The sequence below is a fragment of the Polypterus senegalus genome, chromosome 2, assembly GCF_016835505.1.
Source record: "Polypterus senegalus isolate Bchr_013 chromosome 2, ASM1683550v1, whole genome shotgun sequence".
NCBI lineage: Eukaryota > Metazoa > Chordata > Cladistia > Polypteriformes > Polypteridae > Polypterus > Polypterus senegalus.
The window spans coordinates 131,497,357-131,521,547 of NC_053155.1; the positions used below are offsets into that span (position 1 = coordinate 131,497,357).

At 36.4% G+C, this 24,191-nt stretch overlaps 1 protein-coding gene across 3 annotated transcripts in view; it reads right to left on the bottom strand.

The window, feature by feature from the left end:
- Positions 1–23,143, bottom strand: part of LOC120523357 (NADP-dependent malic enzyme, mitochondrial-like) — a 170,572-nt gene extending 147,429 nt beyond the window's left edge. For 2 of the 3 annotated variants that reach the window (XM_039744615.1, XM_039744614.1), the window contains exons 1-2: positions 9,994–10,165; positions 9,374–9,582 (exon numbers count right to left, since the gene is read on the bottom strand). In XM_039744615.1, coding sequence (XP_039600549.1) covers positions 9,374–9,577 — 204 coding nt within the window. In that variant the 5' untranslated portion in view covers positions 9,578–9,582; positions 9,994–10,165. Of the gene's footprint in view, positions 1–9,373; positions 9,583–9,993; positions 10,166–23,077 lie in introns of those variants that run through there. The other variant, XM_039744616.1, reaches the window with a different exon arrangement.
- Between the last annotated feature and the right edge of the window lie 1,048 nt (positions 23,144–24,191).

The following is a 24,191-nucleotide window of genomic DNA, read 5'->3' on the forward strand; positions in this document are numbered from 1 at the left end:
ATGCAGTGGAAGGAGAGTTCCATCCATCCATCCATCCATCCATTATCCAACCCGCTATATCCCAACTACAGGGTCACGGGGTTCGGCGGGAGCCAATCCCAGCCAACACAGGGCGCAAGGCAGGAAACAAACCCCGGGCAGCCAGCCCATCGCAAGGAAGGAGAGTTTGCTGTGTGAATTATAAGGGGACTAGTTTACAAAATGCAATTGTTACGTATGTTTACTTATAAAAAAGTTATTTATTCTATACAATATTAGTTTATTTTCAAATTGTATGAAATTTGTATTTTCACTTAGATAATGTGGGCTACAAAAAAATAGAACTAGCTTGATTTCATTTGTTTTTATATTCAGAGTTGCATACAACAAAAGGTACACATTTTGAAAGGGAGTGGTGACTTTCCATTTGTAACTATAAAAAGAAGTATAATGTCTAAAACAATATTATTATATATAAAAAAACAACCATTGTTCCATTTAGTGCAGGGAATAAATTAAAGAAATTACATTTAATTGCAGGTGTTATCCATATTTAGAAGTCAAAGTAATTATGTAAATTTAAAGATAAATTTAAACTGCTGTAATAAGCACTTAGAAGAAACACAAAAAATCTTTGACTATAAAATACTGTTAAACCCTATAATGTAAAACAATAAACCTATGAAACTATATACACCAAAAACATATAAAGCGTAAAGAAATAATTAACTGGCCAAGGTATATCCTGGTAAAATACAAACCATTTACAACCATTCTTGCACATCTTAATTGAAACATTCCATAGTTCAGGGTCAAGCACACTTTTTTAATACGGCTTCACCCCCCAGAAAGGATTATTATTTTTAAACTTTCATTTAAATGTAAGAGATACAGTAGCACCCATAAATTATCCCACACCATGCTCAAAGAAATACAATTATGTAATAAGATTGCTTGAACGAAAAGTAAGAAAAGTAAACCGTATCTAATCATATTTAGCACAAAAGAAGTGAAATATCAAGTAAGAGTCTAACACTAAAATACCACAGTCATCAATATTAGGTAACCTTTCATGGCGCATGTATTAGAATATTTAAATATTATAACTACTGCAATTGTTAAACTGTATATATATCACATAATCTATCAATTAACTTTGGGAACATATTTCAATATCAGATGAGCTTTGAAAATATTTAACAATCATAATTTAATAAACAAACTGAAACTCTTTAAAATAAAAAAGTACTTACTAGCTGTTTTTAAATAACACAAATGTTTCTGTGTAACATATATATACTGTAAACCACTTCCGTTTTATGGATAAACTTAAACATGAAGAAACCAATTAAAAAAAAACAAAATTGGTAATATACAGTATATTACAAAAGTATTTGTCCCCCTTGGTGCTTGCCCTGTTTTGTCATCCAATGGGCATAATGGACATAACAAAGGGGATGTAATGGATAACAATAAAGTCCATGTCAAAGTGGAATGAAAATAAAACACCCTGTGTGTGTGTATATATATATAGATTATATAGATAAATATATATATATATATATAAATAAAAACAAATAAATACTGAAAAGATGTGAATGTGAATTTATCCCCTTTGCTTTGCTAAACCTCTAAGTAAGACCTGGTCCAACCAATTAATGTCAGAAGTCACATAATTAGTTGATTAAGGCCCACCAGTGTGCAATCAAGGTGTCACATGATGTCTATATAAATAGATCTGTTCTGAAAGGCCCTTTAGTCTGCAACACCACTAAGCTAGCAAAATGAAGATCAAGGAGCATACAAACAGGTCAGAGATACAGTTGTGGAGAATTACAGATCAGTGCTGGGTTACAAAAAAAATATCCCTAACTTTGAATATCCCACGGAGCACCTTTAAATCCATTATAACAAAATGGAAAAAATATGGCACCACTATAAACCTAATGATGGATGATTAAAAAATGATGGATGGATGAATACATAAAAATAAAAACATGTACATAAACATTGTTGTTCTTCTATTTTTAATACCTGATTAGGCTTACAGGAACAAGAGTGGGATTTTGGAAAATTCTGATATTTTGCCCATCTTCATCCTACTCACGTTTGACAAGACTGATGCACTTTTATTTAGGTGGCAAAAACTACAAGTGATTTTAAAGTGCATATTCTTTTACAGGCCAGACATCACACCAGTGCTAGTCCTTATTGTCTTTATAATGTTGACAGTAAGTTTTTTTTGTTTCCCTCCACACACACAATCATGACACAAGTATCCAGATCGCCAAGCCAAAGAGATTCAGTTGTTAACAAGGAAAAATCATGTAGCTGTTGTTGAATTTAACAATATAGAGAAATGTAAAGGTATAGCACAGGTTTAACATAAAGTATAGTTTGTTATTCTTTTTCCATTCAATAACTTTTCAATCAGTTTATCAAAGAGTCATTTTATTCTGTATAAGGAGAGAGACCTTATCATCATAGTAAGTAATACTTTTGTAATGTTAAAGTTTCATGCATTTATAACTGATTCAATCATCTGTTTATTTAAAACCCACCTTAATAAAATCACTCAATGGTAGAGAGCCTAATAATATCTAGAAAATATAGTAATATAAGTGCAAAGTAGGAAACATCTCTAGACAGGAGAGACAGTCCATTGTAGATAATCTTCATATACACACTCAGACTCATACTGCCAGTGTTGCCGTTGTTTCCGCTGAAATCACTGCAATAAAACGTGTCAAAGTTCCCTATGACTATACAAGCACTTTCATCATTATTCCAGTAAAGCTTTTCATAAAATGCGTTTTATAAAACTGAATGTGCTGAACCCAATATCTGTAAATCACAGATAAACGTTTCTTGAATACAGAATATTTTATGACACAGATAAGTTATGTATTTGTAGAAATAACTGCACGCAACAGGCTCATTACTAACAACATTGTGTGTCGCTTAAAGTTTGTCATTTATATCAATGTTTAAAACCTGTCTGTGCAATTATATGAAATAATGGTAAACAATTTGGCCCAAAACTGTAGTTGTTGAAAACTTTTCTGAATTACAATAAGCATCGTTTCTGACCATGAACTGGGTCTGAGATTATCAAAATTGTAAACTTCCATAGAGTTAAACTGATGCTATTGATCAGTGCACATTAGCTTTGGAAATGACTGCTAAATTGTTAATCTGATCTCTTCTCTGGGTAGTCTAGTTTTCTCCCATATCCGAAAGATGTATATTTTAGGTTAACTGGCATCACTAAATCACCAGCCATGCACTGGTGATTGCGGGTTTATAAATAAGTGTGTACTGAGATTAACTGGTTGGTTCTGGTCTGCAATTTAGCAGGATCATATTTGGATGAGTGTTCCATCTAACTTGATAGAATCAACATTGTATGACTTTGATATCAGCCGGCATTACCAGTTAAAACAGTCCTTGAGTCAATAACATGCTACACTCATGAAACATAACATTAGAAAATTAGAACAATCTAGACAAGAACATGCCATTCAGCCCAATAAAGCCCACCAGTCCTATCCACTTAATTCTTCTAAAAAATATCAAGTCTAGTTTTGAAAGTCCCTAAAGTCTTACTCTCTACCACACTACTTGGTAGCTTATTCCAAGTGTCTATCGTTCTTTGTGTAAAGAAAAACTTCCAAATATTTGTGCGAAATTTCCCCTTAACAAGTTTCCAACTGTGCCCCGTTTTTATGATGAATTCATTTTAAAATAACAGTCTCAATCCTCTGTACTAATTCCCTTCATGATTTTAAACACATCATTCATGTCACCTCTTAATCTTCTTTTGCTTAAATTGAACTTTTAATCTTTCTTTATAATTCATCCCCTGTAGCCCTGGAATGATCCTAATCGGTCTTCTCTGGACATTTTCTAGTGCTGCACTGTCCTTTTTGTAGCCTGGAGACAATAACTGCCTAAAGTACTCCAGATGAGGCCTCACCAGTACCATATATCTTCTAGTAGTGGCCAACTTCTTACTGACGCCCGTTTCCAATAAACGCCGGGTTTGAAGAGATGTCGCGACAAATAGACGCCGGTCTCTAATAGTAGCCGGTCTCCTTTAAGCGCCGGTCTGTTGTAAACGCTGATCTCCAATGACCCACCGCCTTTTTCGTACACTAATCCTCTTTTCGTACCACCTGGGCTACCGCCCTCCTGCAGTGAATCATACGGTAAGTACCTTTTCCTGTCAAAAATATTTTGTTGTCGGATGCTATCGAGGAAGCAAGAAAGTCAAAAAGAAATTTCTTTGTGTACATTTTGCCCTTTCGTCTCCACGTCAATCATAACCCCACAGGGAGGGCAGAGGTGGCGGGAACAACATGAAAATGCCATCTTCGACATGTTAATCCTGATAAAACTGATTACTGCACGGCAACAAGCAATGGGAGTACCTGTATTGCCATCACAAGAAGAGGAAGATGAAGAAGAACTCGCAAATAACGAAGCAATCATTACCTATTCAAACGATGAGTAGATGGTAAGTACTGTACTTTATTGTATCTTATCCAGTCTCATGTCGTAATGTATACGTACCAGTATATGCATGAGTTTGGAGCTTATTGCATTTCCTTATGTTCCGCAGGGGACTTGTCGGGCTGATGAGCGCTTTCGTGCGAAATTCGGACTGGTGCAGGCCAGTGCTAGTGGCATCATTGGCAAGAAAGTTGACGTCTACCGTACCTGTTTTTCATGCTTACGGTAGTACCGTACTGTATACTGCTTTAATCAAACCGTACTGCTGTTTAAGCCTGTTCCACTGCTCCTCAACTGTCTTAAAAGCGTATCCCAGTCTATCATCCTTATCATCCTTAGACTTTGCTGCATCTGCTCAACATTTGCCCTACCAAAGATAAACTTTTTAGTTTTCGCATCTGCACTCTTACAAAATACTGAGAACTGTATTATATTATATTATGATCACTTGACTCTAGTGTTTCAATCACCTCTACTCCCTCAATTCTATCCGGATTATTACAAAATACTAAATCCAGATAAGCTTCGCCCCACATTGGTGCTTTAACATACTGTACTAAAAAACGCAAAGGATGGCAAAAGGCAAAGGTTTTAACACCTTTTATTAAATTAAACTGTTTCCAGGTTTTTTTTTCAAAAATTTTTATCACCATCTTTTTACCACATTATGCTTTACTGTTGTGCCTTTACATTGAGATTAACACAGAATATGCAATGTGACTGTACAGTAATTTTATTAGTACAGTAATCCCTCGCTATATTGCGCTTCGACATTCGCGGCTTCACTCCATCGCGGATTTTATTTGTAAGCATATCTAAATATATATCACAGATTTTTCTCATATTTCTGCGGACAATGGGTCTTTTTATTTTTGGTACATGCTTCCTCCTCAGTTGGTTTGACCAGTTGATTTCATACAAGGGACGCTATTGGCAGATGGCTGAGAAGCTACCCAATCAGAGCACTTATTATGTATTAAATAAAACTCCTCAATGATATACGATATGCTTCCCGCGCGGTGCTTCACATACTTAAAAGCCCAAATGGCACCTATTGATTTTTGATTGTTTGCTTTTCTCTCTCTCTCTCTTACATTCTCTGCTCCTGACGGAGGGTGTGTGAGCAGAGGGGCTGTTTGCACACTGGCCTAGAGGATACGGACGCTCCTCTAAAAGATGTTGAAAGACTACCTTCACATTGCTCCCTTCCTTGCAGCTGCTTTGTCGGGTGTTGCTTCGCACACTTAAAAGCACCTATTGATTTTTGATTGTTTGCTTTTCTCTCTCTGTCTCTCTCTCTCTCTCTGACATTCTCTGCTTCTTAAGCGCACTCCTTTGAAGAGGAAGATATGTTTGCATTCTTTTAATTGTGAGATGGAACTGTCATCTCTGTCTTGTCAAGGAGCACAGTTTAAACTTTTGAAAGAGACAAATGTTTGTTTGCAGTGTTTTAAAGTCCCTGTCTCTACAACCCTCTGTGTTTCTATGCAAATCTGTGACCCAAGTGTGACAATATTAAAATAACAATATAAATGTAAGGTTTTTAGTTTGCGGATTTTCACGTTTCGTGCGGGGTTCTGGAACGCAACCCCCGCGATCGAGGAGCGATCACTGTAAAATTCTGTAAAAAGATAACTAAATAAAAAAAGTTTTTGGTAATATCCATAATAGTTTAATATTTAATATCTGACTATAATTTAATATCTGACTATAATTATTTTGTCTTCTGAAGAATTACAATACTTACTAACATTTTGAATTTTATTTTGTAAGGTGTCTCCTGATTCACCGATACAAGAAAACCTCACATATGATATATCATTTGACTCATCTAGATATCTAGCTATGAAAAAACATCAAGCCTTCTGGGGTTTCACCTTATTTTATAACCTCTAGTCCCTAAAACCTCATTTTTAGGCCCTTTTGATCATATTTTGTGCAGGATATTACAGCCCTATGATAAAGAGTAAACCAAAAGGTGTCTTCAACAAAAATGATCAGAAGGACTTGAAGTTGAGCATGCTACATCAAGTAACCCTAGGGGTTCACCCTGGGTTTATTCACTTCCTTACATGTATGGTTATTTGTATTTTTTTGTATCTGGCCTAAAGGCATATTCAAATGAAGGGTGCTAACTAGGCTTAACTATTTAGAATCAAAACATGCTTGTAACCCAAAAAAGGCTTTCAACTAATTAGTTATTTTTTAGTGGTTTCATTTAATAGGCTGATATTGCATTTTGGCACTCCTTCAAGGGATCATGGTTGAATACTGTGGCATTATCAAATTTGGATTATGTAAGGTTTTGGTTTTAAAACATACCTACAGACTTTTATGAAAAAAATCAATAAACTTGAAGTTAACAATGAATTGGAGTTGAGCAGCTAGAAAAACTGCAAACTATACCTCTCTGTTATATAAAAAAAATCACGGGACGAGATTCAGAGAGATATTTTCACATCCCGCAAGACAAAACTTTGTGCTAGAGATTTAACCATGCCTGGGGCTGGAAATAAAAGACAAAGAGTAGAAGACAAAGTAGAACGTCGTAAAGAATTCAAAAACGTTGGCGTGATACACATGCAGAGCAGGTTAAAGATTATGAAAGTACTAAAATTCGAAAGTCTCAAAAAAATGATAGTAAAGATCGCTTTAGCGCAAACAAACGGAAATTATTACTCGGTGAAATAACGAAACAGCAAAAAGACATTAATATATTGTTCGGATTTAAACTTTTAAGTCAGAGACTTGTAGATCGTCTAATTTGTGTTGCCATCAGGGAAAAGTAGTGTTTCTTCCCAAAGAAGAGGCATATCCGTGAGTATTAAAAGATTTCTTGTTTGTTGAAAGTGAAATCCACATACGCAAGCGGCAGAGACGCGAAGTGGCTGGTGCACAGCGCAGGCCGAGGGGTTGGCGAGCGAAGCAAGCATGGGACGAAGTCTCCCAGTTAATAACAAAATAAAGATGAGTTATAATGCAAATAAAAATAGATATTGAAATGTTTTAGATGTTTTTCAAAGGTTTTGCAAAAGTGCTGTTATATCTAAAAACTGGACTAATATTTAACACTTAATTTGAATAACCCTTTATACTTTATTGAACAATTTGGCTTTTTGTAGTCACATCATACAATAATAAAAATATTCTTCTGCTTTGAGCAAACTTGTCTTCCTTAATATAGATGTGTGGGTCGCAAAATTAATTTAGTCACAGGCTGGGATGGACAAAGTGCACAATTAAATTTACAGTGTATATTAACATGAATATGGCACCAACAAATAAAAAGGTATGCAATGCACCATAATTATTGCTTAAACAAATGGAGTTTGATACATGGACTTTGTACTGAAGAAAATGCTGACACTTGAAAACATCTAATTCATTGCACAGACACATTGTCATAATGATACAAAGATGCCTAGAAGAAAGTTAATGTATAGAGAAAATGCTGTTGCTATATTACTGACATTAGTATAATGTTTTAAAAATGAATTTTGAAAGAAGACAAAAATAATGTTTTGTGGATTTAAATAGCTGAAAATAGTGAATGACAATAACTACAAAGTGATTTCTATCAGTAAGGAAATGATTACAGCAATGAAATTAAAAATACAGTTATATGATGACAGAGAGAGATATAGCGCTGTAAGACAAGGGGACAAGATGGCCACAATGCAACTTCTGGGAATTATTGGAGCAATGGTCTAGAAGGAGACAAGCAAATTGACACACAAAACAACAGTAAAGGAGTTTATTAAATAATAAACAATGACGTGTCATAAACAGCACATTTTTCAGTTGTGCTATGTACTTAAAACATGTTTTTGCTTTTCTTTCTTCATATTGAAACCATTAACATTCGCACTTTATCACATCACTACTTGGATGCAATAAATGCAATAGGAAACACATGACTATTAAGAAATACTTGAAATCCAAATGTCACACTTTATTATTGAGCTGAAAATATGTTGGAATTTAGTAATGTTAAAGCTTATATCCACTGACATAATCAACAACTAGAGGTGACATTCTGTATTTAGCATTATATTTACCTTTTCCTCTCACATCAGTGCTGCTTGACTATACAGCTGATATAAAAACCTGACAGTGGGCCCAGTATAAGTGAAAGTAACTGTGTTTCTGAGGATGCCCTGTAATGTAATGGCACATCACTCGATGTTGTTTCCTACCTTGCACCTGACGCTGCTTTCTGCAACACTGCATTGCAATAAGCGGGTTCATTAAATGGAGGCATGTCCAAGATCTTATGGAAAAAATTTCCTTTGGATAAAGCTGCACTATGTTCATATTTACTATTGTTATCATTATTATTATTATACTAAAAGACTGTTTTGGGGCAGTGAAGAGGTTGCTCTCACAGATCAAAGCAAAAATAGGGTCAGTCATACTATTTTAGGCATAGGCATGAATACCATTTGCATCGCTTCACAATATTGTAAACGGTTATACATTTCATGAGAGTGTAGATTTCTGCAACATTATCCACTGTCCAGCACTTTACAATATATCAGTAAAATGCCTATAATCAAATATGGTTTATATCATTGATAAGAAAAGCGTATCATTGTATACTGCATAAAATAAAACTAATACTGATAAGTACTGACTTATGTCTGAAATTCTACAGATTATTTTGATTGCTGGATTAACCTCAAAAGGTCAAATGGCACAGACACAAGCCCCTCCAACATTTTCATATCTGATTTATCATGCTCACATTCACCGCCTGTAGCAAAGGTGTCTCCTTTATTCGAATTACTTTTATAGTATAAAACGTGTCAGCCAGTATAATGGAAACATAGACCAAAGTTATTTTTTTAATGTGTATAGTAAATAATCATAATAATAACTTCACCTTATTGAGATGTGGATTTCTGGTAATGTCATATCCCCTTTTCTTAGTGAATCCTCGATTACTGTTGGAGGGGCCCATGCCAGAATTGCATAACCTGACAGGTCCCACACTTGGAACGGCTGCATTACTAGAAAGAATTTTCATCACACTGTTGCCCGCTGTCCTGTACAAGTTGACCATTTTTGGATTGTGCAAAGTATTCATTGTGCCTGAAATACAGAAAAAAAAAGTTTAATTCCACAATCATTTCCCCTAAAATGATCAAACAACTTTTCTATACCGTGACTGTTAATGTGTACAAAAATGATAAGATTTTATGACCTGGCAATTTGGCAAGCTGGCAAGTTGTGCTAAATCAGCGATGACGATTTCTTAGGCCTACCATAGAGTAAAATAAGTACCAGATGTATAATAGCTGGCAAATAGCTGCTTGGCACACAAATACCACATTCGGCAAATAAACGGGCGCTACTTTAAAACGAAAATCACTTTTATGCCCATCCCGCAAGGACTGTGCACTTTCAGCAAGCAAAGCGAGAAATGCCTTTGTTTATCAAATAGAACAATAGCTTTAATAAGGGGAAAACTACCTTCCGACGGTAAACATGCACTACACGTACCTGGAGGATGGATCTATAGTAACAGGTTGTGAGTCACACGGTGTGAGGTGCTTTTGGATGAATTCTGAAATATCCAAGATGTAGCAGTACTCAAACACTACAACTACAGTATATATGCGGTGCACAACCACGGCGCGGGTGGCTTTTGACATTGACAGCGTCTAGTTCCTTATCCACGCCCCTGCACCCGCCTCCTGTGCTGAGCAGCCAACCAAATGACGAGACTGGAAGGCACGGCTGACGCCTGCGCTGACCTCATTGTCACCATCTGTCTTCGATGTGCTAGGATTGGTGAAGCGGGCAGATGAGTGGCAGTTTCTTATGTAGACTACGACACTGAACATAACTATTAGAATACAGGCAAAAGAAAAAGTAACATTAATAAGTAGGTCTTGTTTTTATTTTGACAAAAAAACAGGGCCTTTCTAATTAATACGAGTGACTGATGGTGGCTTTATAAAGGTCCACGTGCACGTGCTATGGTTTCGCCTGCTAGCTTTCGACAAAGTGTTCTCAGCCCAGTTTATCTAGCATTTCTGTTACTAGATAAGTGGGGTGTTCTGTATTTACAAGTGCACATTAATGGCTTTATCTGCACTGAGGGTAAATGCTCATGAAGAATTTCATGCTCATAATGATGTTCAACCCCCTTCTGTAAATGTGTTCTGCAGCGGATTCGTAATTTACTTTCTACAGTTTAATATACCAGGAGAAGTTAATAATAGTAGCTTTATTTCTTATTATGGAATAGTTTACATACTGTATGAAGTAGTAGTATTTGGACAGAATTAGACATGGGAGCTGCCTATTGCTTTATTGTTGCATTTACATTGCAGAAAAGAGAGTATGGATAAAAGTTATTAAACAGCACTTTACTACATTGTTATAAGGCTTAATATACTTACACATTGTTGTAACTACTGTAGGCAAAATGGTCCCATTTATTATAATATTGTAAGAGCTATGACTCTTGAATCAGCAGGAAAAGGCAGAAACAGCTCTGTGTGTGGAGTTTTCATGTTCCCTCTGTGTCTGCCTGAATTTCCTCCAGATGTTCCAGTTTCCTCCCACTTGCAAATTAGGTGGCTGGACAATGCTAAATTGGCCGTAGTGTATGTGTCTGTTCACTCTGTGCAGAGCTGACACCCTGTCCAGAAATTGTTCCTGCCTTGCGCCTAATTCTTGCTGGAATAGGCTCCAGGTTCCCGGTGACCCCCGAGTTTAGAAAATGGATGGATGAGTCAGTGATAGGCAGGAGTTTGTATTCAAATCAGCAGCTACAATGCCAGCCACAGGGGAGTCTATTAAAGCAGTGATCCCCATTCTAGTGTGGCAAACATGAACAGTGTTACTAAGGATAAAAAAGCAATTAAATTACCAATAATCCATGATTTCAAAGTTAGCAAGCACTACAAAGCATTAAAATATAAAGTGAGAGAAGGTGTGTTATACACAAGACTTGATAGAGTAGCAACATTATTACTTAACTGCAGTTTTTCTTTGAGTTTTTTCCATACATTTTCAGGAAATGAGAGAATAATTGAATAGAATTGAATAATAAATGGATTTGTATTTTTATTCAATAAAATACTATTATATATGTCAATACATTCTTGTTTATCATGGTGCTGGTCGGATAAGTAACGATTTAACTGTATTCCACACACATGACAATATTACTTCCACCACCACTACTACTACTACTTCTCCTTCTAGAGCAACAGAGAACTGTGATGGTTAGCACAACTGCTTCACTGCTTCAAGGTCCTGAGCTCAGTTTTCACCCAGCTGGAGTACATGGTTCGCACATACTCACTAGAACACCGGAATATTCTTTGATGTCTTAGCGCTTCCGGAAGTGCATGTTGTTGGTGAATGGGTTCAGAGTGAGCTACCAGATTTTGTAAGGGTACAACACCTACCTAGAAGCAATAAGATACCTGTACCTAAGATCTTGACCTTAGGAATTTTGTACAGTAACATGAATATCTGCATTTATTTTGTACTAAATTGGTGGAATGTGGGCTACTAAAAATGATATTGATGTTGTATATTTGTACTGATTTTTATGTTTGTACGTGAGCTTCACCAAAATCACATTCTATTAAACTGACTTTGTTATGGCAAAAAGTGTATACCATATTGGGTTGTATATTAGAAACCATTTGCCACCCGGGCAAACTATTTTTCTGCCTTGTTATCTATATAATTATTTATTTGATCATATAAACATAATATAACATTAGAAACACAAATAAACAACACAATAAAAAGTATCATTGGTGTTTTGTGTTTTTAAAACAAGTCATTAATTTTGTGTGAACCCCTTTATTTTGCAAAATGTAAGTAATTTGCTTTAGTATACTGTCTTTGCTAAATTCTTCCAAGCTTTTTGCCTTACTTCACATAACTTCTAACTTTACTGTTGTTGCTTTTTGTCATTTTTCCTGACCATGTAAATCCACACCGTTTCATTTATGTTGGGGTCAGGATTCTGGTGTGGCTGGGCTAATACTGTTAAATCTTCAGATCTCACAATGGGTATTAATTGTGCTTGTATTATTGTTGGCATTGTTATTGTGCTGAAAGATTATGTTTTTACCAATAAGGAATTTTCCTTGAAGTACAGCACTATGAATACAAATCTGCTTGTACACTTCTCAACATTCCTCCTTCTATCAATTTTGATGAGATCCCTTATTACATTAGCTGAAATGTTGCCACCGCTATTTACAGAAGGCTACAACCAGACATTTGTGCAATTCTCACCAACTCTTCTTCAGAAAATAGGGTACTAATTAGCTAGAAATGTGACAAATTATACAACCTAGACTTACTTTTTTTAGATAATTCAGTCCAATTATACAAAATATCTGAAAACATTTTGAATCAAACTGACATTTTTGCAGAAGTAATGAATTATTTTAAGATACTCATATTTAACTTAAATATCTGACATGCAAACCTCCTGATTGATTCAGCATGAACATGGAAACTGTTAGAATTAGATAATAGTCCCCATGACTGGTAACATAAGTTGCATGAATTGTGGCATGACATCATTGAAGTACCAAATGCTTCCCAAGGTAAGGAGTGTTCTAAGGTGGGTCTGTGAAGTCCTGGGATGTCCCACACCTACCATTGTTCTGTCAGAGACAGATCCAGTGACATGTCTAGGCAAGGTGTTGCTGCCACTTCGTAGAGTTTTCTGCAGTCTCCTGGTTATTAAGATAAAGAGTCCTCTGTAGCTATTGAGATGAAAATCTTTTAAAATGAAATGAAACTTTCTTTTGGGCTGATGTAACAGGTGTATAAAATAAAAAGTTTATTTGTTTGGAGCTTCACCAAATCCTGATAACATTCATTGTGTTGTATGTTTTCCTGTTGTGGTCCCGTTATATTTCCCTACTCTGTTTGTTATGTTATGTTACATCATTAGTGTGATCCTCTCCCGGTATTCATTGTGTTACTGTGAGAGGAGGTAAGCACGCTGTTATTCTCTGTATGGTTTGAGTTAATTTTTTTTGTATATGACTGTAATTGTAATATGATTTTTTTGTATACAGTTGTTATTTTGAAATGTTTTGAATGCTTTTCTATCCATCCATCCATCCATTATCCAACCCGATATATCCTAACTACGGGGGTCTGCTGGAGCCAATCCCAGCCAACAGAGGGCGCAAGGCAGGAAACAAACTCTGGGCAGGGAGCCAGCCCACCACAGGGCTGCTTTTCTATTAATTTCGATTAATGTGAATGTTCAACAGCCTTTCCACATGGTTTTCTTTTGTTAATAGGAGGAATCACAGAGCTTGAATTGTCACTTTTTATGTTCTCTGTTTAATATTTCAGATCATTAATAAAAAAAGAGAAAACATCAAGAACTAAAGGGTGTTTGCATTATTCTTTCATGGCAGTTTGTGTGGCAGGTTGTATATATATCACAACGCAGAAGTTTTGAGGATTAACCAAATCCAAAGGCCAGGACGCAGCAGTACAGTGCGTGCGGTGGAGACCGGTTACACTGATAATTCATGAAGTTCCGGTGTTTGGCATATGTACCTAAAAACTTACAGAAACATCTCATTTTACAGCAAGTCTACTTTCCTCTTGTAAGATACTCATGTCCCACTTAATTCTATTATATGATTATCAGTGTGGGTGTAATCACAGTTTGTTCATTGTTAACATTTGGTAGGAAATGACACTTTAGTTGTGCAATTAGATCCCTAAACACTGACCTGTTATAATTTTTTGGAAAGTAATTGACATGTTTGTTTTCAGCATACTTTATGCTGTAAATAACTGTGTTTAACTCAACTCCTAATTTCCCACAAATCCATTCTTTTTCTGGCCCCTTTATCCACATTGTGTTTTAAGGAGACCGACCCCATTCTACCAATCATTAGTGCAAGTTAGTAGCCAGCCCCGTTACCAGTCACATACATTCACATACAGTACACAGTTATGTTCATGCTTGGTGTAAATTTTCCACTGCCAACTTCACTTATGGTGTGTCTTTGGATTATTCATGGAAAGTGTAGTCTCCTGTGTTAAATCCAACTGAATTCTCATTGAATAATATTGCGTTTTGCACCAGTGTGTACCACCCACTCAAAATCAGCAATAAGCTATCTGATAAGGAACAAATTGTGTGATTTGTGAATCTGTGTATACAGTAAGAGACTTGTGCCCACATTTATAGTGTCTCAAAATTACTCCTAAGTATTGCACTAAAAGTCTGACTAAAATAAAAATTTGTCCTACCTCAGAGCAGGCCATGAGAATTACTTATGAAATGTCCTACAGCTACTCCCAGTGAGGAGTAGGATTTCACACGTGAGAATGAATGACATGGGCTGGCAACCTGCCCAGGGTTTGTTTCCTGCCTTGCGCCCTGTGTTGGCTGGGATTGGCTGCAGCAGACCCCCGTGACCCTGTAGTTAGAATATAACGGGTTGGATGATGGATGGATGGAATGAATGACATCATGATTAATGGTCACCCTGAGCCACAAAATGGAAATCATGATGACATTTTATAGTTACCTTGGAAATTATGATGACACTTTGTAGTTTTCTGATCATAACATTAAGGTTTCACCACAATAATAATAATAATAATAATAATAATAATAATAATAATAATAATAATATTCAAGGTAGCGGGAGAAGAAGAAGAAGGAAAACATAAGTTACAATATTGTACTAAGCTGTGCATAGTTGTTGCTACTTCACAAAAACACCAAAAATAACACTGAATATGGAAAGACCAAGACACCCACTGAATGAGAGAAAAGACCAATAACAGGCGTGTTTATTTAACAATGGATGACCCATAGCCATACTTTCAGAAGAATCATCTTCCCACTGTTACAGCCACAGAACATGTCTATTAAAGTAAAGAGTTACTGAAACTAGCTATAGATCACACTGTTTCTGAAATCAAATTCACTCGTCCACTGTTTCCAAACATCTTCCAGATTCTCTTTCCATGCCACTCATTATGAATCCTATCATCTTCTTCAAGGCTGTATTTATCCATTGCTCCAGGAGTCTCCACCTGTCTTCAGGAACTTTTCTGCACTTGTAAAGTGTTTGTTGAATGCAGAGCTCAGCATACCTGCATGACGTTTCATTGTCAATCACCAATTCATCCCCTTCTATCTGCAGGGTATTGTGCTGGCTACTACAGTACAGTTTGCATTCATGAGAACCTGTGTGTTGATACTATGATATTACCTGTGATTCACATATATGTGCTCTACCACACTTGGGGGAAAGGTCTTTATGTACAGGCCAATTTCCATGAGTGGAAATGGATCAGAAACAGAATCACTTAATTGCTAGCATGTGAATAATACCAGAATTGACTTTGGTCAGATGTAAAACATGGGATACAAGGCATAACCAAGTCAAGGCAACACTATTTCAACCCACCATTAATGTGACACTGTACAAACCACTATACAAATACAACAATTTCTTGAACAAAACATTTACAAATTTCAATGGTTAACTCAAATTAAAAGAAAAACTATACAGAATAATACAGATATCAAATAGTACAAGTTGAGCAATTATGAAGTATTTATGAATAGATAAACAGCACAGTTACCAGTTATATGTTGCAAAAACAGTTAGGGAGTATATAAGTTTATTTGGGATCTGAATACTTTGAGGAAAGAAGCTATGGAGATGGGGTGTAGTTCAGGTTCAAATAGACCTCTGTGATGGCAATTTAATGAACAGGTGGGGTGGGTGGAGTCAGCTGCAACATTTCCTGCTCTCTTTTTCATTCTGGCGTTGAACAGATCTTTTAATGGTGGGAGACAACAGCCAATGATTTTCTCAAGATCTCTGTAATACCTCACTTGTTATAAGGGTGTTCAAAGTTTGATGAAACATTCAAGAAATGCTTAGTTGTGACATACTCAAATCATCGCTATTGCAAAGTTGCATTTTATGCATAATGTTATATGATCTTTCTTCACAATTATTCACAGATTCATCTTGTTTGTCTCATTAAATTTGTTATTTAATAAAACATCTTGTTTCAAACCAAACAAACAACTTTATATTATGTGGCATCACTCAATAAGATAGTTGGACATATAGTAACAATTTCACTGTACTTTGTCTCAGCAACAATACTACTACTACTACTACTACTTTATTGAACACCACCTCAATGCGCTTTACATGTTACAAATGTTCCACAGATGAAGCATGGACATGTTACGCAAATTATAAAGTGAACCAGAGACAACATCCTTGTGCTTTAGTGTCCAGGGGCCTCATGTATAAACGGTGCGTACCCACAGAAATGTTGCGTAAGAACTTTTCCACGTTCAAATCGCGATGTATAAAACCTACACTTGGCGTAAAGCCACGCACTTTTCCACGGTACCTCATACCTTGTCGTACACAAGTTCTCCGCTCGGTTTTGCAGACTGGCGGCACCCAGCGTCAAAGCAGTGCTACTGTTCCTGTGTGGTTACACCTTATTTTCCTGATGTGGCTTTATAAATACACTGAAACTAACCGCATATTGTTTATTATTGTAACGCATCTGATTGTAATTAACTTGTAACAATATAATGGTCCAGGGAACAGCCATAGTATTCCAAATACCATAACTGCTTTAGCACTTACTTCTCCTTCTTCTTCTTCTTCTTTCAGCTCCTCGCGTTAGGAGTTGCCACAGCGGATATTTAAAATGTTTGGTAAAATATTTCAGGCTTTCAGGATTCATTATGTATAAATTCATCATTTATAACTAAGCAGCAGCTTAGGGAACCACTAAACCTAGTTTTAGGGTTGCAAATGGTATGGTTAGCAGCACACAAGACTGCAAAAGAGATGAGTAGGTCTTAAAAAGCCAGAGACTTACCAGTACTTTACTGAGTCTGACCCCAAAATAGGCCTTATCTAAGGCAGCCAGGCCTTAAACTTGACAGACAGGCTTGGAGGCTTGCTCAGGCTCAAAATGGCGCTTATACAGTGGAACCTCTAGATACGATCACCTCTGTATACGAGAAATTCAAGATTAGAGTAAAGTATGAGCGAAAAATTTGGATCTAAAAACGAGCAGTGGCTCGCGTAACAAGCCACGAGCCAGGCTGTGGTTATGCGTGACGCGTTTCCCGATCCGCCTCGACTCGGGGATTCACCCAAGCTAACGCTGCCAGCCCGTCAGCTCACTCAGTGTTCCTTGTTCTCCCGTAGCATGAGGATCTACGCGTTTGTGCGCTTGTGATTTCATTGTTTCGCTGTAGCAGTTCACTGTAAAAGCGTATCCAAAAATATTGCGGAAATGCAGACGGAGAATAGAAGACGATTACCCTCAAGAGAGAGAGAGAGAGAGAGAGAGGCGGAGAGAGATAAGGAGAGAGAGTTGCGCACGAGAGAGAAGAACCATCAGCTCAGTTATGCTCACATGACCCTCAGCAGACAAAGTGTATCCATACTACTTGTATTGCAAGACATCGCTCGTTTTATCAAGTCAAAATTAATTAAAAAATTTAGCTCGTTTTGCAAAACACTCGTAAACCAAGTTATTTGCAAACCGAGGTTTCACTTGTATATATTAATTATCAGTGTTATTTGTTAGGAAAATTGATTTTTATGTTGATATTTTTGGGGGTGCGGAACAGATTAACTGGATTTCCATTATTTTCAATGGGGAAGTTTGTTCTAGATATGAGAAATTCGCTATACAAGCTCAGTGCTGGAACAAATTAAACTCGTATCTCGAGGTTCCACTGTACTTTTAAAAGTTCAAAATACTCAAAAATACATAGAAATGCCCATTGAGAGAGGCAAAGTGCAATAACAGAAAACAAAGTTCCTTATATATTTTAAAGCATTTACTGAATAATCAAAAATAAGATAAAAAAGAAAAAAATTAGAAAAGGTAGAAGGAGTATGCCTAAAATGGCCAAATCATAATTCGGTATTCAAATCTAAAGACAGAGCAAAAATAATCACAAACGATAACATCGTAGAAGTACTTACAAAACATGTTCTGATGGCGAGAACAGTTTTTCAATATATAAAGGCAGAGCAATCTCTATATATATATATATATATATATATATATATATATATATATATATATATCTATACTAATAAAAGGCAAAGCCCTCACTCACTCACTCACTCACTCACTCACTCACTGACTGACTCATCACTAATTCTCCAACTTGCCGTGTAGGTAGAAGGCTGAAATTTGGCAGGTTTATTCCTTACAGCTTCCTTACAAAATTTGGGCAGGTTTCATTTCGAAATTCTATGCATAATGGTCATAACTAGAAGCTATTTTTCTCCATTTACTGTAATGGAGTTGAGCTCGAAAACCGTGGGGGGCGGGGTTTCATGTGACATCATCACGCCTCCCACGTAATCACGCAGTGCGTAGAAAACCAGGAAGAGCTCCAAAAACCGCTGAAGAAAACATACATTATATAATTAAGAAGGCAGCGAAACAAGTGACATATAAAACCATATTCAGCAGCTCACGTGAACTGACACAGTGCGCAGACAAAAAGCAACAGTTCCAAAGAGTGCTGAACAAAAACCGAATTACACTGCTACGCTCAAATAGACAAACCGCACGCCGTGGCGCAATAGTAGAGGCTTCGCCTCTAGCGCCGAGGTTCGATTCCCGAGAGGGGATGCACTGAGTATGTACGCGCGCTTCCCGATTCATTTTAGCCCCACATCCGCTTGGTTTGAGACGTATGAAAAAATATGCGTTTAATGCAGAAAGACAGATCACCAATTGAAACTTTATGAATAATGGATACTTTATTCGCGATCAATGATTGTTTTGGTAAAGCCATACTCAGTGTATTCATTAGATGAACGGTAAAAAAGTAAGAGCGAGGGGAGGGTGACTTATTGAGGCACGCAGGCAAAACCACAATAGCACGCGGGCTTGATGTACTGTAGTGTGCGTCAACTCGATCTGAATTGCGCGATCACATTTGAAAAAATATATATTTTCAAGTTCTATTTAGTCCATATGTGTCAAACTTAAGGCCCGCAGGCCACATCCGGCCCGGCGTGTAATTATATCCGGCCCGCGAGATCATTTTATATACTGTATTATTGTTATTAATGGCCCGGGGAGATGAAGCGCTGGTAATACAATAAACTACAGATCCTATAATGCAGCGCTTCAACTGCCTTGCCGAACACTTACCGCATTAATGAAGTCTAGCTTGTGATGCTGCAAGTTATTGCGCCCACACGATGCCAAAGAGAAAAGGTGATTCTGAACATAGAGCCTTTAAAAACCGATGGGAGGCTGAGTATATGTTTACTGACATTGCCGGTAAACCCGTGTGTCTCATTTGTGGAGCTAATGTGGCTGTAATTACAGAATTTAATCTAAGACGGCACTATGAGACAAAACATCAGGGTAACCTGAATGCAATGCACAAGATACAGAAAGCAGAAGAGTTAAAGAAGAATCTGACACTTCAGCAGACGTTTTTACCCGTGCAAAATCACAAAGTGATTTCAAGTGAAGCTACTTTTATGGGAGACACAAATGCACCAGTGCAACTTGCCTTTACTTTCCCTGTTGCCAAGTAATGTCTAACCAAGTCGGCACAACGGTATTCCCAAATACGCACTTTGCTGATAAACTGAGCGCACTGCGCACTGAGTTCGCACGGCGCTTTGGTGACTTTGAAGAACAAAAAAAGAATTTTGAGTTGTTTCGCAACCCATTTGCTGTCGATGTGGAAACTGAACCTGTGCAGATTCAGATGGAGGTGATTGAGCTGCAGTGTAATGGCACACTGAAGGCAAAGTACGATACTGCACGGCCCGCACAGTTTATTCACTCCATTCCCACACAAATGCTCCAGCTCTGTCTACATGCGGCTCGAACCTTGTGCATGTTTGGTAGCACATATCTGTGTGAGAAGCTCTTATCAGTGATGAAGACTAACAAAACAGCACACAGGAGTCGCCTCACTGATGAGCACCTGCAGTCCATCCTGAGAATCTCCACAACACAGAACCTCACACCAAACAGAAACGAACTTGTTGCCAAAAAAAGATGCCAGGCGTCCAGCTCTAAAATGACATAAGAGCAAAGACAACTGAATGATTTGATTTGTTATTGCTGAAAAGAACAAATTTTATTTATATTTCCAGGTTTTGTTATGCACCATGTTCATATTTGAATTTGTATAATTTTGACAGGATATATTTTTATGGAGAGCAAAACCTTTTGGGATATTTAAAATTTAAGTTTATTTTTTATATAAAATTACATAAGAGTAAAGAAATTTGAATGTTTGTTCTTTTAACGTTTACTTTATTTCTAACTTGTATAATTTAGACAGGATATATTTTTATGGAGAGCAAAATATTATAAGTTATTTAAGGTTTGAGTTGATTTATTCTGGAATGATATTCTGTCGACTAAATAAAAATTCCTTCTATTTAAAATTTAAATAGAACTTGAACAGGAACGTTATTTCATAATATCCAGGCAGACTTGCACGTAAGAGCGGGAGTCATCCGTTTTAACAAAAAGCGTATTGCACTGATACGAAATAGCATGCACATTTAATTATTTAGGAATGGATAAATAAATTAAGATTTTGTACAAATAATGTTTTTCATTTTTCTTCCTTCATGGATTCTGGCACCCCCAGCAACAGTTGCTCGCACCCCAAAGACTATATATATATATATATATATACTGTATATATATATATATATATATATATATACTATATATATAGATATATATATATATATATATATATATATATGTGTGTGTGTGTGTGTGTGTGTATATGTAGATATGTATATATATATGTATATAATATGTATATATGTGGATGTATGTGTATATATGTATGTATATATGTGTGTGTGTATATATATATGTGTATATGTGTATATGTATATATGTATGGATATGTATATATATATATATGTTTATATGTGTGTGTGTATATATATATATATATATATATATACTGTATATGACAGCAACACTCATCACTCACAACAGTGACAAAACAATTACATTGACAATCATGTTACGTTATTTTCAAAATGTTTCCTTTTCTTTTTCATTACTTCTTTAACATGCTACTTCTCCGCTGCGAAGCGCGGGTATTTTGCTAGTACTGTATATATATAAAATCCAATGTCCGTCTGTCTGTATGTCTGTTCACTTTTCACAAGAGAACTACTTAACGGATTTAGATCAGGTTTTTTTCTATAAAACGACTTCTCTCATTACCTTTATGTATCATAGTTCGCATGCAGTACCAATTTATTTGCATGAATCTGAGAGACATACAGTGGGCTGAGGGGAGGGGGCGGAGACCTCCTCACTCACGCACCAGCCTCGGGGCGTGTACCTTACCTCCGCTTAGCTAGCGAATGAGAGAACTACTTAACAGATTTAGATCATTTTTTTTTTCTATAATGTGCTTGAACATTTTGCAACTTCTCTCATCACACTAAGAATCATAGTTCACTTTCAGAAGCAATATATTCACGCTAATCCGAGACAGAGGCTGCAGGCCAGGGGGAGGAGGAAGCATGACGTCAGGAATAGGGAGCCATTTGGGGCACTCATCACTGTCCTGTTTCACTACTACATGGGCAGAGCCACAGGGGACAGCTAGTATTACATAAACACAAAGCAACACCTGAACAACAATAATAAAACAAAAATGAAAACTAACCATAAGCCAGCGAGCAAACCCAGGTTGTAACATAACAGCAAGGGAGATGGAGTTTGTTCTTGTATTACTGGGTGTTAGTAGGCAGGCATCATCCCTGAATGGGTGCCATTCATCCAATCACTCTCATAGTCATAAAGGGGCAAGTTAGACTTACCAGTCAACCTAACCTACACAAACACTTGGCAGAAAACTCACACCAACACAGGAAGAATGTGCAAAATCCTTGTAAACAGTGACCTGGCTGGGAATTAAACACATATTTTGGGTGCTGTCACTGCATCATTGTGTTACCCTTAATATCATTTACTTGAAAAAGCTATACAGAAATTAGAAAGTTAAATATTGCATGGATTTTCTCACCACAGAGCGGAATGGAGCCTATATATACTGTAGCCACCTCGATGGTACTGATGGGTCTGAATATAATTGGTGAGATTTTACTTGTGTGAGTAATGCTTAAGTTTACTTTTATAGCATAAACAGATAACAACAGACAATCTCAGTGAACCATCTTGTAAAGAAATAAAAAAGGCTTCTCTGTGTAGTCTATAATTGTTACATCATTTGAGACCGGACATCTAAACATGAGAAAATGGATAGCTTTTATGTTTCAAAAGTAGACAAGAAGTTTGTTGTTAGAAGCAAGAAGGAGTATGCTGATGGTTCAAAAACATCTGTTTAATTTGACAGAGCCAGATGAAGTGACATTAGGCTGACAATGAGCGATCCAGCCAAACAAACTATAGTATATCGGTCAAAGCTTGTGTGAAAAACAAAACATAGGTACAAAAACAATCAAACAAATTGAAAATTTTCTAAATGAAAGAGACATAAGGCATAAGAAATAGTAAAACATACTTTCTAAAGTTTGTAGCTTCTGTTTTTCTGTTCTCCCTTCAAGCTCGGCTCTCTTTGCCTTCCTGTTGAAACTGACACAATCAGTAGGATTATATTGCTGATGAGTTGCACTTTTCCAAAGAATGAAATCTCAAAAAGGGGACGGAAGTTTGTTTTTAAAATTTGCCTGTCTTTACATTTTTAACAATCTGTTCCCAACAAATGGTTTCATATTAACTCTATTATAAAAAGACAATATTTCAAACCAGTGGTTTTTAAGTTTAGTCTTAAGGGACCCCCATGGCTTGAGGTTTTTATTCCAACCAATTTCACATTCAGTGTGTCATTCTTTCTTTTACTTGATCTCATTGTTTAGTTATCTGACCTAAAAATGTTTCAAATAAATTCATAAATAATTTTGTGTTTTTCACCATATCTTCTAAGCATTTACATTTCTTTTGCTGTGTGAGTTTTAGTTTAATCTTTTCTGTACTTTGCTACTTTAATTGTATCCAAATGCTAATGTTTAGCAATGAGCAGTACAGACACGGGTGCAACAACATTGAATACCAAGAGGGAGTAATTACTTTACTGCCATTTTCACTTGTCTGTTAATTAAAAAAGCATTTCTTACAAATGAACAGGCAAGTGAATATCAAGCAGAAATAATTGCTCTCCTTTAGGACTCAGTGTTGTCAGTATTTGGATACAATTAAGGGAGCAAAACTCTATAAAAGAAGGGCGAAGTATAGTGAAAATGACAAATAAACCAAAGTGTTTAAAGATTTGGCAAAAAGGCAAATATTTTTGTATGTCTTAGAATGAGTCAATAAAAAATGTAAGCTCATTACACAAAGAGGTCAGTCAGAAGGAAGAATAATGCACTGATACTGATATTTGTTGGCATAAAAATCTGCAACCACAGAGATTCCCCAGGAACTAACTTGGGAACCACTGTTTTAAACAATCTCAGTTTTTTTTCTCTCCATATGTAGTAATTTTATATACAATATATTTACATAACCTGAACTTTACTTGTATGTTTACCATTTCCCAAAATTTCTTACTTGCACAATGCTGACAATAATTTCCAAGTAAATTGGTCCCAGTGTGAGTGTGAGTGAGGATGTAGGCA